This window comes from Polyodon spathula, unplaced genomic scaffold, assembly GCF_017654505.1.
Source record: "Polyodon spathula isolate WHYD16114869_AA unplaced genomic scaffold, ASM1765450v1 scaffolds_1598, whole genome shotgun sequence".
NCBI classification, from domain to species: Eukaryota; Metazoa; Chordata; class Actinopteri; order Acipenseriformes; family Polyodontidae; genus Polyodon; species Polyodon spathula.
In genome coordinates, this window is record NW_024473075.1 from 4,369 (window position 1) to 23,307 (window position 18,939).

The 18,939-nt window shown below is 43.3% G+C and overlaps 1 protein-coding gene across 1 annotated transcript; it reads left to right on the forward strand.

The window, feature by feature from the left end:
- Window positions 1-14,868: 14,868 nt before the first annotated feature.
- Window positions 14,869-16,985, forward strand: LOC121309961 (gonadotropin-releasing hormone II receptor-like). The gene is made up of 3 exons (XM_041243158.1): window positions 14,869-15,351; window positions 16,013-16,214; window positions 16,440-16,985. The coding sequence occupies exons 1-3, from the start codon at window positions 14,869-14,871 to the stop codon at window positions 16,862-16,864; spliced, it is 1,110 nt and encodes a 369-aa protein (XP_041099092.1). The 3' UTR covers window positions 16,865-16,985.
- Window positions 16,986-18,939: the final 1,954 nt, after the last annotated feature.

An 18,939-nucleotide genomic window follows, 5' to 3' on the forward strand; every position in this document is an offset into this window, starting at 1 on the left:
GCCGCAATGTCTTTCTTATGTTATGGGGACCAGAACTGTACACAATATTCTAGGTATGGTCATGCCAGTGCATTGTATAATTTTACTATAACTTCTCTAAAGATTTTAATTCAACTGTCTTGGCTATATAACCTAACATTCTGTTTGCCTGTTTTTATAGCTTCTCCAGTCTAGGTCTAGGTGACTTAAGAGATTCATCCACTACTACCCCCAAGTCCTTTTCATGCATAGCCTCCTCTATTTCGTTACTATTCATGCTGTATTTGGCTCTAATGTTTCGTGCCCTATTTGCATTTATTCACATTACATTTAATCTGCCATGTGTCAGCCCAAGCTTGAATCTTGTCTAAATCTCTTTGTATGATAAAGTTGCTGCTTGGGAATTGGCTACCCCTCCCAGTTTTGAGTCCCCTACAAATTTGTATAGTTTACTGATTATGTTTTGGTCCAAGTCATTTATATAGATTAAGAATAGCAATAGTCCCAGTACTGATCCCTGTGGTACCACACTTGTTACGTTACTAAGAGTGACGAGAATTACTCTGGGTTTAAAAGGCATGTCATATACAGACAGGCTAAAATAATTGAATCTATTCAGTCTTGAACAAAGAAGACTACGCAGCGATCTGATTCAAGCATTCAGAATTCTAAAAGGTATTGATAATGTCGACCCAAGGGACTTTTTCAACCTGAAAAAAGAAACAAGGACCAGGGGTCACAAATGGAGATTAGATAAAGGGGCATTCAGAACAGAAAATAGGAAGCACTTTTTTACACAGAGAATCGTGAGGGTCTTGAACCAACTCCCCAGTAATGTTGTTGAAGCTGACACCCTGGGATCCTTCAAGAAGCTGCTTGATGAGATTCTGTGATCAATAAGTTACTAACAACCAAACAAGCAAGATGGGCCGAATGGCCTCCTCTCGTTTGTAAACTTTCTTATGTTCTTATATTTTGATAGAATGTGTTTTTCTGTTGCTCAGTCTACATAATTACACAGAGAAGGCAAACAGGAACTTTACAAATAAATAAACTAATAAACCTGGTACTTAATCATTAATTAGTAGAATTATTTAAATAAGCGTGAAGGTATACAGTTCATGAAGGCATAGAACCTCTCGACATTACACCATAAAGACAATATAAAATTCTGTTTCTATGGAGATGCATGGGTGGGGGGGTGGGGGGTTGTGATGTATATTCATAAGTCCTCAACAACAGGCTTTATGCCCATGGCGATACTCAAGCTAAACACATGACACTGAGAATGAATTGGCTGCCATGCTGCCTGTGTTTTAGACTTTGTAAGGTCTCTGGAGAATACGCACTCTACAATTGTTTGGTAAGACTCTGACTTTTGTTATGAAAAAAGCTTTTTGCTTTATGCAATATCATATATCAAGAAAGTTGGAATTCTGTTTTAATAAAGCTTCAGGGCAAACAAACGCAGCATAGTCTAAACAGAAATAGAGAGAGAGAGAGAGATCCACTGAGTGTGCAAAACATTAGGAACACCTGCTCTTTCCATGAAATAGACTGATGAGGTGAATCCAAGTGAAAGCTATGATCCCTTATTCATGTAACCTGTTAAATCCACTTCAATCAGTGTAGATGAGGGGGAGACAGGTTAAAGAAGGATTTTTAAGCCTTGACACAATTGAGACATGGATTGTGTATGTGTGCCATTCAGAGGGTACATGGGCAAGACAAAAGATTTAAGTGCCTTTGAACGGGGTATGGTAGTAGGTGCCAGGCACGCTGGTTTGAGTGTGTCAAGAACAGCAATGCTGCTGGGTTTATCATGCTCAACAGTTTTCTGTGTGTATCAAAGATGGTCCACTACCCAAAGGACATCCATCCAATGGCTGGCCAGTGGTCAAAAATGACTCATTGATGAAAGAGGCCAAAGAAGGCTGACGTGAATTGTGAAGAGCAACAGACGGGCTACAGTTAGTCAACTGACAGTCCAGTAACAACATTGGTGCTGAAAGACCCATAAAAGAATGCACAACTCGTCATACCTTGACACGAATGGGGTATGGCAGCCGACGACCTAACAGAGTTCCACTTCTTTCAGCAAAACACAAGAAACTGCAGTTGCAGTGGGCTAAGGAACGAAAACACCGGAAACTGGAGGATTGGAAAAACATTGCCTGGTCTGATGAATCCCGGTTCCTGCTGTTTCACGCTAATGGGAGGACTAGGGTATGGAGAAAACCACATGAGTACATGCATCCATCATGCCGCTTGCCAACATTGCAGGCTGGTGGTGGTGGTGTGATGGTGTAGGGTGTGTTTTCATGAAACATATTGGGCCCCTTGATAAAGGTGGAGCAATGTTTGAATGCCAATCAGTTTATCCCTTCATGGCAGTAGTGTATCCATCTGCTAATGGATTTTTTCAGCAGGATAATGCCCCATGCAACAAGGCTAGGATTGTCCAGGAATGGTTCCACGAACACAAATTCAGCTTACTGCAGTGGCCTGCCCAGTCACCAGATCTCAATTCAATTGAGCATCTGTGGGATGAGATGGAACGAGCTATTCGGAGTAGAGATCCACTACCAGCCAACTTGACACAACTGTGGGAAGCATTGGAGTCAACATGGGGCCAGCGTCCCTGTGGAACGCTTTCGACACCTTGCAGAGTCCATGCCCCGACGAACTGAGGCTGTTCTGAGGGCAAAAGGGGGTGCAACTCAATATTAGGAAGGTGTTCCTAATGTTTTGTACACTCAGTGTCTATATATATGCACAACTCTCAAGCAGATAATCATGCAGCTTACTCTTAAATTGTACTAAAATTATTCAAGACTGCAACTTAAGTTTAGATTGTAAATCTTTCCAAGACCAAGGAGCAAAATAAGCATGTGATCTTGTAGCAGCCTCTGTGCGCACTTCAGGAACCGTGAAATTAAAAGTATGCAAACAAATACTGTAGTTACAAAAGGCGACTATAAAGTATTACTTTATATATGGAGGTAATTATAAAGAATAGCCTTTTATAACAGAATATGCCAGTGCTTCAACCTTTACAAAGCCAAGGAGGTCCAGCCAACCAAACTGTGTAACACACAATGATGAGTACTTTCATTTGAATTGGCAATATAGCTCAAGGCTGCATGATATATATGATCCAGTTTGCTTCATGTTAAAGGCCATGCAAACTTATAGACTGAGTCCCCATAATCAGTTTGTGGTACAAATATACAAACAGCCTTTTTTTGTAACTACATAAAAACAAGATTGAAGTCTATAAAAGATCAATATGGATCTTAAAATCGAGACTACAATCCAACCAGATACCCAGATACTTATACTTATGAACTATATAAAGTAACTAAAGATAATTCTTTAGTAGCATTTGTTCTTGTAGATAATACCATAGCATTTGTCTTACTACAATTTAAAAGAAGCTTAGATTAAAGCTCGTTGAATGGAATCAAAATCAGCCTGCAGATTGTTGATTGTCAGTATATAATAACAGTGACGATCGCGTATCAGAAGGACAGAGTGTCAGTCTGGGATTTCCCAGTATTCGCTTACAGATGCTTTGCGGGAGCCCAGCCCGGATTTGCAAGAACATTGTCTCTGTTAATACCGCAGCAGACTGCAATACATAACATCTGATCTGGACAGCTCCCAGCCTACACAACACGTACAGCAGCTCCGTGCTATTAATATATATATATATATATATATATATATATATATATATATATATATATATATATATATATATATATATATATACACACATGCTACTCGGGGTTATCATTCTGCGAACACCAATGGAAACACACTGAGGTTAGGAGCAGGCGAATAACGCTGGCGTGCTGCTGAATATGTTTTAAACACTGCAACTGCCAGGTACCCGAGGAAAAATAAGTGCAGGGCTTTGCATTATAGCAGCGAGTTACTCGACCTCCGGTCTGTGGACTTCTACCTGCCGGCTGGTGCATTTTGGAGCAGCGGCGTTCCCACATTGGATACCGAGGGAATAGATAAACAGCACCACTGTCTTTGGAAAGGCACACAGAGATACGCAAGGGCTCATTTTGCTTCTGTGCTAAAACGGATCTGTTAGTGATGCGTTTGCTATGAGTTTACTTGTCGAACTCGGAAGAACACTGCTGAAGCTGTCGAAGCATCCCGCTAGTGGGATGATAAGGTTCTGTTGGTCTGGTCCGGTTCTCCAGTCAGGAGGGAGTGCGTGATGTCGGATCTGAAGCCGCGTTGACTTTACAAAAAGTGACTGTCATGCTGGTTTTGTTTACTTATTTCTTGGGAAACACAACGAAATGTTCATCAACCTGAGTTTGTGGTAATATTATATTTCATACTGCTCTCCAAAAAGGAAAGATAACAAGGTAGGTGCATTATTATTATTATTATTATTATTATTATTATTATTATTATTATTATTATTATTATTATTTCATTTGAAGTTCATGTTCCACCTGTTTTGAGCAATACATCTGTCCAGGTTTTACTACGAGCTTGATTAGCAGTGATCAGGTAACAATCTTAGCAGTGTCTTAAAGCCAGGAATGGATCAAACAGCGATGCAATGCAATTCCATCCCTGCGGTCCCACGGGCTGTCTAAAGGGTATTTAATGGCATCCTCAGATACATTGTTTTATAGTGTTCCCCTCATTGCATGCCTTGCTGAGCATGCGCTTTGTCCGCATCCCTCTTGGGTAGTTTCAGGAGCAGAGGCGCTATTTTACGCACCCGGGAAGCACCCCGAATCGCGTTGTGTTATTCGAGGATCACCCCTATATAAACATGTGGCTGATGTGATGCAGAATATTCCCTTTTCTGTAAAGACCCGGCTGTATCTTCTGAGGGTACAGGTTGCTCGAGTTCATTCAGCGCTTGTCACCTGCGATCTTTGCTGCATGTTCACACCAAGCTCGTATTTTTCTAAACGCACGGTTATTGCTTTTTCTTTCAAACCGCATATGCATCGCATCTTTAAACTCCAAAGTTAAAGAAACACACACGTGTATGTGTGTGTGTGTGTGTGTGTGTGTGTGTGTGTGTGTGTGTGTGTGTGTGTGTGTGTGTGTGAAAAAGTAACATATCCGTATTCTCCTTAATCCGATGTAAACGTTGTGTATTCATTATTGGAGCACACTTTTTTGTTAATAGTTTTTGTGTTTGTTTGTTTAGTGCATGCCAAAGCGGACATACGTACTTTAAAAACAGAGAAGCAGATCTCCATTGTTAAAAGTAATCCCACGCCATCAAAACATAAATAACAATAACAACATATAAACATAATAAACACCCCTTAAAATAACGCCCGTGTCGAATTCGCTTGCTATACTCTCCAATAATCAAACGAACAGGGCAGCGGAGTCTGTAGCGGCTCGGCTCTGCTAGCGTGCGGCTATTTTAAATGATTATTTGCGGATTTCTCTTTCAGTCCGTTACCAAAGCACGCATTTTAGTTTAATTGACGCGCCGAACATCAATCCAAAAATAAGGCGCACCCATCCTCTAATTGCACAGACCTGGATAGCAGCGCAGACGCGACGGGTAGAATAGGAAGCGACTGCTCCTGATAATGACACCAGGAAACCAGATGCATTCTTTACTCTGGCAGCGTGATTGTATTTTTCACATTGTGTTCGCCTGAAGTCGGTGGATAGGAACCTATCACGACTGAAGAAAGATAAATATACATATCGTATTGGCGTTATGCTTAGAGACATCTAAAGGGAGAACCTGTATATTTGTACAGAAAAGGGGCTGTTACGGTTCTGGCCGCGTTCGAATCCGGGTCTGAACCCGGGACGGTTCGTATTTCATACCCACACGACAGGCGGTCCACTTCCATCACCGTTGTCATTATGATTATGACTGTTATACGAACTGGTGACAACAGCTCTTCATCCATATCAAAACACACGTAAGCTCATATCCCACGATTTATCTTAGAATCTGTTATCGGATTATCCGCAAATGCCATGCATTACCCGTCTCGCTATCCAGTCTGCAGCTTATTAAATATTAAATATGAATGATATCTAGCACTGCATCGTGACAGCGCTGCAGCTGCTCTCGCGCGCCGGAGGGGCAGGCTGTTAGCAGAAGACAGAGTTTGATTTTTAGAATGCATTTACTAACGCGGCGCTTATATCTTATTAAACGTTACAAATTATCCTGCAATAAGAGCTACACTTGCGAATGTTTAATTAGGACACAGTTCGCATTTCAAGCGGTTGCAATTGCACGTTTTTGTTTTAAATAATCTAATAATGAAATGACTTGAAATGCAAAGGTAACTAACATTTGCAACGCCACCATCGTGTATTGAAAATACAGAGGTCACTTGCACCACACTGCATTATCCAGAGTTATTCATATAATGAGACCGTCACTTATGGAACAAGAGGACGTGGTAATATGAAAGGAGACTTGTGCACTTAGAGGGGGTTATTGAATACTGTATAGATCATGTAATTGAGTTCTGATCTGACATAAACAATCGAGCTGCTTCGTTTAATAATTATATTGGGCCCAATTCAAAACGATTCTAACGAATGCAGCAGATGCATTGTGATTAGATAGATTGACTTTCGCTATGCTGGTGATAAGCAACATGGCTCATTCTTCTTAATTCAATATATACAGCTTTTTCAAGCACATCTCTATTGATTGAACCAATTAAACCTCTGATTTATTTTGGACCTAAAACGTCTTGTGCTTTCGTTACTTGTCTGATTGCAGCTGGAACACTGGAGTAAAATTGACCTGGCGCACAGGAAGCAAACAGGTACCAAGAAGTCATTTGTAATCTGTAACGTAACAGTCTACACTAGGAGAGCTACTTATAGTGTTGGATACAAACATATATTAAAAAGACATTCATGTATCTGAAAAGTTTAAGACTATTTGTACAAAGTAGAGTTTATCAGATTATAGCCAAATGCAATTAAATCAAGGCAGTTAGCGACAGACAGTCAGCCACTCTTTGAATCGCCCCAAAACTGTGTGTAGATAAATCCATTGCAATACTGTATATTACATTGTGGCTCTGCAGTGTGGAGAGTGGAGTTCTCTTTCCTATACTGCTAGAACGCTCTGCAGTGTGGAGAGTGGAGCTCTCTTTCCTATACTGCTAGAGCGCTCTGCAGTGTTGAGAGTGGAGCTCTCTTTCCTATACTGCTAGAGCGCTCTGCAGTGTTGAGAGTGGAGTTCTCTTTCCTATACTGCTAGAGCGCTCTGCAGTGTGGAGAGTGGAGTTCTCTTTCCTATACTGCTAGAGCGCTCTGCAGTGTGGAGAGTGGAGTTCTCTTTCCTATACTGCTAGAGCGCTCTGCAGTGTGGAGAGTGGAGTTCTCTTTTCTATACTGCTAGAGCGCTCTGCAATGCTGAGTAGAGTTATGTGTCACAGACCTGATGTATTGAAAGAGTTGAATATCTGTCTGAACCAAATTAACACAAAGAAGACAACCAGTCTTCAACACAAAACACAAGAAAACTCAATGATGATGCTGACAGGCAAGTCAACAGCTTCTGAAGCCCTGAGTTTGAAACTCTTTAAGCTTGATCACTATGAAAAGAACTAAAGAAAGGGAATCTTGCTTTAGACTATTTTCTTTAGATTCTTTTCCATTGGATTTCGTGGCAGGTTTAAAAATAGTGCTGTGAAAATGAACCTGCTCGCCTGACGACCACTGGCAGCCACTCGGGGAACTGACATCTAATTACAGACTGAGTTCCAGAAGCAGTGACTGCTGGACCTGCCTGTCAATGATCACAAACTCGCTCTGCATTAACTACCAAGACCGTATGAACACTGATCGACACTGCTATTGCATTCACAAACTATACAGACTCTTGATTCGCACAGGACTGGAAAACAGTTGGTCAAAAGCAGGATTTGGCCAAATAGTGTCACCATCACAATTGTGTCTCATTGAAGATTTTGACTAAAGTTCAAATGTGCAATAGATTGTACAGCCATCATATTGATTTAATACCTGCGACAAGCGATAGCCCAGCAGACAGTAAAACATTGCCGGTACGTTTATGAGCAGATCACATACAGAATATGGCTAGTCTAATAAGTACCAATTCACTATTTATGAAACATGATAACTTTTCATGAAACCAGTTCTTCCATTTTCCTGTACTGATTCAAAATGGTTTTGGCAAAGATGGAGGAAAAAATATTGTAGGCATGCGCAGATGAATTTGCATGAGTGCGCGTGTGTTCTGACTACAAATGAGGCTCTATCTTCCGATGACGGTATTTGGCACAACACCTGTTGTAAATAACTCATTTCGTTGTACCTTCTTTTCCAAAGGCGAGAATAACCATTTCGTCCTTCAAGTGATACATATTTCCATACATATCTTCAAATGCACCGTTCAATTCATTTTTAGGGGTCGCCAATTATGTTTGTATTTCCACCTGTCCCCAGTTTGGTTATGCACAATCGTAGCGTTTTACAGAACTGGAGAATCTCAGGACAGATCATACTAATTTTGATATCTGAGAAAATGATCTGGTTTAAAAAGAAATGCACAATTTGAACGGGACTAAATTTCACTGATGTCGGTAAAAACTCAGAAACCACCTGTTTATGTGGGGATTTTTAAAATCCCGTGTGATAGAACACAACACATTTAATAGAAGAGAAAGCATGATCTCCCCAGTCCAGGGCAGGCTTGAGGCATGGAGACTGAACTGCTCCCTCCTTCCCTCACCCCCTAAAAGAAAGGGTGCTCCCTCCAGTCCAGTCCAGGGCAGGCTTGAGGCATGGAGACTGAACTGCTCCCTCCCTCACCCCCTAAAAGAAAGGGTGCTCCCTCCAGTCCAGGACAGGCTTGAGACACATTGGCAGTATAAAAAGCAATGAGAATTTACATTGTGGATCTTTCTATCTTGCTGGGGTTATCAACCCAGCCCTACCCTTGCTTGCATGCACAGGCGATGATGGAATATTCAGTGGAGTGCTCTTTATTTGCTCAGTCTGCTTGTGAGTTAAGCTAACATGTCAAAAGCAGTTCCTGGCCGGATCACGCTGCTCGCTGTCACTGGCTGGAGCGCTGCTTTCATTCACTGCTCTCATTTTGCTCATTGTGGTGTTCTGCCATGGCGCCTGCTCTCTACAGTACAGTCAGCCCTAGATTAAACAGAGCAGGTGGGAGCAGCTCTCTAGAACAGCATTCATAATATCTGTTGCACATTGGCGTGGATTGACTGGGCTAGGCTTCTCACTGCCTGCCCTTGATTATCTGTATAGCTGTGCATCACTGCTCTCAATGCTTTTGCTTCAACATGTTTTTTGTTACGATTTTCAAAACGTTTCAGGTACATGAAGAAATGTGTGCAATACTAGAGTGAGTCGACCAACCATGTCACACGTGGTCCACGTTGAAAGGAGCTTGTGTGAGGCTGCAAACTACAAATCACAGCGCACTAATGTCCGAATGTTTCATGCACAGCTGCATTTTTTAAAATTCCTAATTCAAATACTGGAGTTGTACATGAAACCAGTCACTGCCTGGTTGTCTTAACATCAGGACATATTAATGATGCATATCATTTCCACATTTCCGTTTTAGTTCGTGTTTAAAAAACATTCAATCTGATACAACATTCCCCTTCAATTATGCAACTGGGCCTCCTTGGTTTTTTGTTCCTCTGAATTAAAATTTGTATTTTTATGAACACGTCCAACTATAACATAGGAGGCTGTGTGGTCCAGTGGTTAAAGAAACAGGCTTGTAATCAGGAGGTTCCTGGTTCAAATCCCAGCTCAACCACTGACTTGTTGTGTGATCCTGAGCAAGTCACTTCACCTTCTTGTGCTGTGTCTTTGGGGTGAGGCGTTCTTGTAAGTGACTCTGCAGCTGATGCATAGTTCACACACCCTAGCCTTGTATCTTGTAAAGTGCTTTATGATGGTGCTTTGCTATAGAAAATGCTATATAAAGATTATTATTCCCATCAAATGGGATTAAGGGGCTGTGGTTGTAAATATGGTCGTTGGCCATCAGGTTTTCTTCAGGATCATTTTGGTGCACAGTCAATGTTGGCTCTATATGAGAAGGAAAAATTTTATCAGTTCATTTAAGCACTCAAAGGCATCCCAAAGTTATCTGCAGTCAGACCCCTTTTCAAAGACAACCAATACACCTTTATATGAAGGGTGACTACTCACTACAGTTGTGTTTTGTATCTTTCATTCTTCCACCTACCCTCCAATCCAATGTCTATCCCACCAAGCCCCTGCAGAGCCTCACATCCCAGGCGGACAGGATCTGTTCTTCAGTAGGTCATAACCCTCATATGTGTTTTCGGTTGCTGGGTCCTTTGCCCCTGGGATGTGTCGACATTGTCACCCTCAGTCAGTGAGCACCTTCTCTCCTAGCTTCCATGTCCAGCTTCGCTGGTCTGCTGGTAGAGTGGGCCTCGTCTGCTCTTCTATCCTAGGTCAGGTCCTTTCTAGCCGGCACTCTGTCCTACTTACCTCTCCCGTCTGCTTCTTCTACCCTATCCTTACACCCCCAACAGTTCTCTGATCAAAATGTTTCTGCTGAAGCGCTGTGGCTAGCTTCAAGATGAAATCTACCTTTTACAAAATGAAGAAATTGATGGCTGCCAGGTCAAGTAAAGATAACAATAGGCTTGAATATATTAAAATAAATAGAATATTGTAGGTTATATTCAAAATAAAAACATGTATAGTAAAAGGCAGTTCTAGTGTTAATGAAATATAACCTTTAGATGTTCCACAACACACATAACACACAAATACAAATTATAAGTAGTAAAACTTGTAGAAATTATATTTTATATAACCGTGTGTGTGTGTGTGTGTGTGCGCGTGTGTGTGTGTGTGTGTGTTGGTAACCAGACAAAAAGTACTAATGCGTGGCGTAATTCAGAACGTGCGCGACAACATGTGAATTCATTTCTCTTGTTAAATGTTTTTATCTTCATGGCCACGTATGAAGCTCTCCTCACGATATTCTTAGACTTTCTTTTCCTACTTAGGAAGCAGAAATATCCCCTCCCCTAAATGACTATGAATTGAGTAATCTGCATTGGAACTGCAACGCAGTTCCTGAAAAGTACAGCAAACAGGTCGTGAGGAAAACTGTCATGACTTGTGCATGTAAACACTGCCAGTGTCAACTCTGCAGTTAGCAAATCTGAAGAACGTGAAGCATAAACTGCTCCAGATCATCCTTCTGCCTGACAACAGAACACCTCCATATAAACTGCTCTAGATCGTATTTCTGCCTGACAACAGAACACCTCCATATAAACTGCTCCAGATCATCCTTCTGCCTGACAACAGAACACCTCCATATAAACTGCTCCAGATCATCCTTCTGCCTGACAACAGAACACCTCCATATAAACTGCTCCAGATCATCCTTCTGCCTGACAACAGAACACCTCCATATAAACTGCTCCAGATCATCCTTCTGCCTGACAACAGAACACCTCCATATAAACTGCTCCAGATCATCCTTCTGCCTGACAACAGAACACCTCCATATAAACTGCTCCAGATCATCCTTCTGCCTGACAACAGAACACCTCCATATAAACTGCTCTAGATCATCCTTCTGCCTGACAACAGAACACCTCCATATAAACTGCTCCAGATCATCCTTCTGCCTGACAACAGAACACCTCCATATAAACTGCTCCAGATCATCCTTCTGCCTGACAACAGAACACCTCCATATAAACTGCTCCAGATCATCCTTCTGCCTGACAACAGAACACCTCCATATAAACTGCTCCAGATCATCCTTCTGCCTGACAACAGAACACCTCCATATAAACTGCTCCAGATCATCCTTCTGCCTGACAACAGAACACCTCCATATAAACTGCTCTAGATCGTATTTCTGCCTGACAACAGATGTGTGCATGCAGGGATATCTCTCTTGACAACCACACATTACATTGTCTTTTAGTTTTCTCTATAATGGGATGAAAGTGGAATCTACTTTTTTCTTTTTGGTTTTTGCAAATACTGATGCCAAGATATGCAATTACATCATTTACTGAAATATGACATATTTCTTATTTTAATGCCAATAATTCACATTTTTTGGTGTTCAATGTTAGTGCAGACACAGAAGAAAATGCATGTATGCTCTCAGTAGATTTTGCAGCTCTATTTGTCTTTCAGAATGATGGTGGTGTGATGTGTCAGTTGACATCTCTTCAGTTCTTCACCAAACATATTTATATCTTGGAATGTATCTGTATTTATACACAGGGCTGCATATGCATGTGTGTTTATGCACAGGGCTGCATTTTGAGTGGCTAATAGAAAGAGGAAAGCAGCCGTGTCGTATTCCTCTACCAATCTGACATCTTGCAGAGGTTCCACATGATAATTTAACTGAGCTGTTGCATCCATTATACAGGGCTGTGATTACCTTTTGAAAATATAAACCACAACATTTTAGAGTTTTCAAAACACACTAACGTTCAACTGTATCAAATGCTTTGTAAAATCTAGGAATAAGATCAAGCTATCTTCATTTATAATATCACTATAATCAATCAAATCCAGACCCGGGTTATTACATATATGTGAACCCCGCATAAAACCAGACTGTGATTCATCAATAATTCAATCCACTCCCTTTTTAAGTCTACCAGCAAATATTAAAGCCAATAATTTTGCGTCCTTGTTTATCGATGTTATTGGCCTCCAGTTTTCTACGAGTAGAATGTCCTTATTTGGTCTATTTATGAGAGCTGATGCCTCGTTTAAAGGGACAGAGATACTTCTTCTCTCTCAGTGGCTTCATTAAACATAAAAATCTCAATCAGAAACATTTGAAAGTGTTTCTTGAATGAAATACAAATCAGAATTATATTTTTTACAATACAAAAACATCGCTTTTTGTTTGACTAAATTATGTATGCCCCTGACATTAACGATAGACCAGAATCGAATAACTCTGACATTAACAGATAGAACACAATCAGATAACTTTGACATTAACAGATAGAACAGAACGAAATAACTCTGACATTAACAGATAAAGACATTGACATAGTTAGAAAAGTCTTTCAAATACAGAAATGGATCTGTATGTCAGGTTTGTTCGGCTATAACAAGTCAGTTTATTAATTGGTTGCTAAATGTATTCTATCCTTATTATTTCTATCATATTTAAGTCACCGCTGTTTAAGTTCTGAGTTATGTTCAAGAGATAATGTCAGGGGCAACCGAGTTGCGTGACCGGTAAAGGCACTCCACTTGGAGTGCAGGAATGCACCCAATAGCTTGAAGATCATCAGTTCAAATCCAAGCTATGCCACTTCCAACCGTGGACGGGAGTTCCCAGGGGGTGGCACACAATCAGCCAAGCACTGCCCGGGCGGGGTAGGGGTTAGGTCTGCTGGGGAGTCCTTGGCTCACCACACATCAGCAACCCCTGCAGGCTGGCCTGTACTCAATTCTGAACTGCACAGTCCCTAACACTGTCTGCGCAGATTTCCTTGCCATCAATATCTGCTTTTTTTTTCCCTTCTTTGCGGGCATTCTCCACCGCTGTCTGACGATGTGAGGTCTTCTCCAACTCTCATGTTGCTGTCCTTTAAAAAGCTGTTTCCTTTAACTGCCTTTTATGCTAGACCCCTCTCAGTTCTCATGGCAAATTGAATATTGCTCTTGGTTTAAGGCCTTCATTCTGTTTGAAGTTGCACATGCTGTGGACAACATTGATTGCATTTTTTTCGTTTTTCCATCAGACTAATAAACATCAACAACCTTTTATTTTTTATCTCCTCGTTTAACTGCTCAAACGCCATATAGTCTCCGGCTCCATCTTCGTTTGTATCTCTCTGCCTCAGCTACTTTCTGTTCAAGGGCAATTATTTTTCGTTCCTGTTCTGTGCATGTGTTTAACATTTTTACTTCATTTTTTATATCTTGCACCTCTTTGAACACGAAGTCTGACGACTTCTTGATAGCCTCAGTACTCACAGTATTTTGTTTGATTTTCGCAGTGACAATCTCGATAATATTCGGTTCACGTTTCCCTGGCCTTTCCATTGGTGTCTCGGGAACTGAGTTATAGATTTCTTCAGTAACATTCGATGGGTACCAGCGCAAGGCTTTGTGGGCGTGCTCAAGCATGCATTTCATTAAAATGTTCCTCTCCTTTGGCTATTGTGTTTGCTGAGCTTTCGTTGTCTATTTTTCTTTTGCTCTGTGAGTTATACATTATAGCCTGACAAATCATACCCTTTTCCATTTTTGTAGCTTGCCTGTTCACTATCGTTGTGTCCATCTGTGCGATTGGTTAACTTGGGTCTTTCCATAGAAAGTCATTTCTCACTGCATTTTGGATTTCTTCTTATGGTAGAAATACAGCTCACACTGAACTCAAATGAACTGTTGCATTTTGTAGAGCGATTACTAAGACGATAACCCATTGTATTACTGAAGCTTGCATTGTGTAGCATTATAATACTATCACAATAAAGCTGTCTGAGGATCAAACACAATGCATGCTTCACTGAGAGACAATTGCCTTCATACAAGCGTATCTTTATTATTTATTTATTCAGAAGATGTCTTCCTCTTCTGCTCTTTGCAGTGATTCTGTCTTGATGGGTCTGCGAGTTGTATCATGGTTATGTGAGGATGCTGGGTTTGTTTTTACTGCTTATGTGGGATCCATGAAGAATACTCTCATTCTGGTGAGAGTCTGGGGGACAGTGTGGGGCTCCTATTAGTTAAAGCTTCTGTCTATGGGTGGGGGTCCCTTCAAAGGGGGTTTGTGGTTGAAACAATAACCTGGAGCAAAGCCACAGTGGTGTTGTTTGAATCTACTCATCTTCCTCTCTTCCGCAGGCAATGTCGGGTAACATGTCCTCCCCCTGCCCTAGGAACGGCTCTGAGGCCTGGCAGGCTCCTTCCTTCACTCGGGCTGCGCAGTTCCGCGTGGGCGCCACGATGCTGCTCTTCTCCTTCGCGGCGGTCAGTAACCTGGCCGTGCTGGTCAGCGTGGCGCGGGGGGGCGGCCGCCGGCTCTCTCCGCGGCTCCGACCCCTCATCGTCAGCCTGGCGCTGGCTGACCTCATGATGACCTTCGTGGTGATGCCTCTGGACGCCGTGTGGAACGTGACGGTACAGTGGTACGCGGGCGACGCGCTCTGTAAGCTCCTGTGCTTCCTCAAGCTGTTTGCCATGCACTCCTCCGCATTCATCTTGGTGGTCATCAGCCTGGACCGGCACGCTGCCATCCTGCACCCCCTGAGCTCCCTCGACTCCGAGAGACGCAACAAGAGGATGCTGCTGATGGCCTGGAGCGCCAGCCTGCTGCTCGCCTCCCCACAGGTACTGCAGGGGGGTGGGGTCTCTAACCCTCACATGTCATACTGCTCCTCCCATGGGGTGGGGTCTCTAACCCTCACATGTCATGCTGCTCCTCCCTGGGGGGTGGGGTCTAACCCTCACATGTTCTGCTGCTCCTCCCATGGGGGATGGGATCTCAAACCCTCACATGTCCTGCTGCTCCTCCCATGGGAGGCAGGATGTCTAACCCTCACATGTCATACTGCTCCACCCATGGGGGGGGGTCTAACCATCACATGTCCTGCTGCTCCTCCCTGGGGGGCGGGGTCTAACCCTCACATGTTCTGCTGCTCCTCCCATGGGGGGTGGGATCTCAAACCCTCACATGTCCTGCTGCTCCTCCCATGGGAGGCAGGATCTCTAACCCTCAAATATCCTGCTGCTCTTCCCATGGGGGTGGGTCTCTAACCCTCCTACAGTCTCTCAGCTCTAACCTGCTCTTTTTGGTTTAGTGGTTAGAGCTGAGAGACTGTGGGAGACAGTGTTGCTCTAGTGGTAGAGCTGAGAGACTGGGAGGGAGGGAGGCAGTGTGACCCTAGTGGTTGAGCTCAAGGACTTGGAGGGAGGTAGACAGTGTAGTGGCAGTGAGGGGCTGCTGTGCTCTCTAATTGGGCTGATGAGGGTCTCTCTTGCTCTGCTCCAGCTGTTCATCTTCCGGACAATCAAGGCGGGGAATGCAGACTTCACGCAGTGTGTGACTCACGGGAGCTTCCGGCAGCACTGGCAGGAGACACTGTACAACATGTTCCACTTCATCACACTCTACGTCATGCCCCTGTTCGTCATGATCTTCTGCTACGCACGCATCCTGCTGGAGGTCAACCGGCAGATGAAGAAAAACAAAGGTATGGGGGTCGCGCTCACTGCACCCCTCTGCATGAACACACCCAAGTTTACACTGCAGTTTGCCACTCTAGTTATTCCACCTCTCCCATCCCTCCAGTTATTACACCTCACTTTCCCATCCCTATAGTTATTGCACCTCACTTTCCCATCCCTATAGTTATTGCACCTCGCTTTCCCATCCCTCTAGTTATTACACCTCTCCTCTCCCTCTCTTGATTCCCCAGCGGGGGATTCCTGTCTGCGTCGGAGTGGCACTGATCAAATCCCAAAGGCCCGCTTGAAGACCCTGAAGATGACCATCATCATCGTGGCCTCCTTCGTCATCTGCTGGACCCCTTACTACCTGCTGGGGATCTGGTACTGGTTCCACCCTCAGATGCTGAGGGAGACCCCGGAGTACGTCAACCACATCCTGTTCCTGTTTGGCCACCTGAACACCTGCTCTGACCCGGTCATCTACGGACTCTACACACCCTCCTTCCGGGCTGACCTGGCATGCTGCTGGCACCGCCGCACCCCAGACTCGCTACAGACCACCGACCAGAGCGAGCACTGTCACGAGGGGGCAGGGCCAGAGCGAGGGCGTAAAGGGGGGCAGGGCCGGAGTGAGGGCAGCAAAGGAGAGGCAGGGCCTGAGGGAGAGCAGTAAAGGAGAGGCAGGGTCAGTGCGAGGGCAGTAAAGGAGGGCAGGGCCGGAGCGAGGGCAGTAAAGGAGAGGCAGGGCCTGAGTGAGAGCAGTAAAGGAGAGGCTGGGTCAGTGCGATGGCAGTAAAGGGGGGCAGGGCTGGAGGGAGGGCAGTAAAGGGGAGGCAGGGCAGGAACGAGGGCAATAAAGGAGGGGCAGGACCAGAGTGAGAACAGTAAAGGGGGGCAGGGCCAGAGTGAGAACAGTAAAGGGGGGCAGGGCCAGAGCTAGGGCAGTAAAACCACACGAATAATGACTGAGGTAGTGTATGATATGAGGATTTAATGCCCAACCAAGCATCCCACCCTGATTCAGGATTTTTTTTTATAATCTATGGTGAGCAATTATTTTTTTCCCGCCTGAGAAGCGAGCGAGAGAAGACAGCAGCAATGTGAGGTACGGTTGGAATTCCTTTACAGTTTCACGGCTTGTGCTGGCTGGGGTCGCACTCTGTTGCTGGTGTTAATGAGCGTGTGTTGAATGAGCCCACTGAAATATTTGCTCACCAGTTATTATAGACGTGAAGTGAAGTAAAATAATAACGCAGCAAACACCACACAGACAATGAAATGCAGCAGAACAGCTAACTCAATGCAGGCGTGTGAGTTCTGCAGTGTTCCTCCCTCATCTGTATGCTGCTGTGTACCCACTTCCCTTCCCACTGCAAACACCAGCACACCAGCAACCTGCCTTACACACAGCGAGAGCGCTCATTCAAGGTGTCCATAAATGCCCCTGTGGTTTTATTATTATTTATTTGTTTACCATCTGCTGTTGATGCAATATTTTTATTGTACGCATGTATAGTTTATGATAACTGTCTGATACCCCTGTATCCTAACTATAGTGTTTGGACTGCCTCAGGTTTATTAAATGTTATAATGCAGAATAGGATTTCCCATCTGTTTCTCTTCTTATGAAATTGACTATTGCATCTTTTTGATTTATTGGGTCATTTCACATGAAATCCCCCAGATACAAGGTCAGCAGGTTTTACACAAGAACACTAGCATTACAGTGATGGTAGCAAACCTGATAACCATCCACCTTACCCACTGTGCCCTTCCAATTAGATACAGAGCTCTGAAATGTTCCATCTGTAAGAAACACAGTCATGTGCTAGAAACACACTTATTTATGTCTCTAGTACTACAATAGAATAAAGAAATCTCTGTTTGCAAGCCATGCTTCAGAGAGTCTCGCACTGGAGGGTGAAACTGTCCCCACCCCTTCAATGGCTTCCTTCCTTTCATGGACCAGCCAGCTGCTTCCCGCATTGACTGACATGCTTTCAGCCAGTGAAATGAACCTGAAGACACTGCTGCTGCGAAACGACCCAGGAAGTGTAACAGCTATCCCGAGAATGAGGCATAGCAACTGAGAACTTTCTTGAACCTAAAGTGGTACCAGGCATTTTAAAATAAAAACACGTGCTTGCTGAAAACGTGCTTGTTTAAAAACCGCACGTTTGAGAGCTGTGCAGGGAATGGAAGAGCATTATGGGAGAGATAGTGGAATTATTTAATAATCATCTGTAACATTCTAAAAATTCCACTCTGGCACGCCTCTGAAGATTGCAATAAGCTATTAATAATAAAATCTTCAGTGTCAGGCTCACAGATGCTTTATAAACGAACCCCTAAACTGATTTCATATGGGATGACCCCTGTTTAAAATGTAACTGCTCAGGAAATGGAAACACAATCCCCTCTTTTAGAAGTGGGCCCGCGTGGCCACAGGTACAGTAACTCAGTTACAAATCCCACACTGACACACAACACGCTGTGCGCTGTGCCCGTTCCTACCTCTTATTTGTGATGCCATTTTGAGACACGTAAAACATGAAGAAATGTGTAAGAACTGTATTAAATACAGAATATATTTATAGAATCGCGTGCATGGTGCTGGAGTCAACTTCCATCTCACACAGCACCCTGTACTGTATAGATTTTTTTATTCTATACAGTTAAATATATAAGAAAAAAATAGACTGATGAGTATCCTTAGATCCTGATTCCCCTGGGATAGAGAGCTGTTTG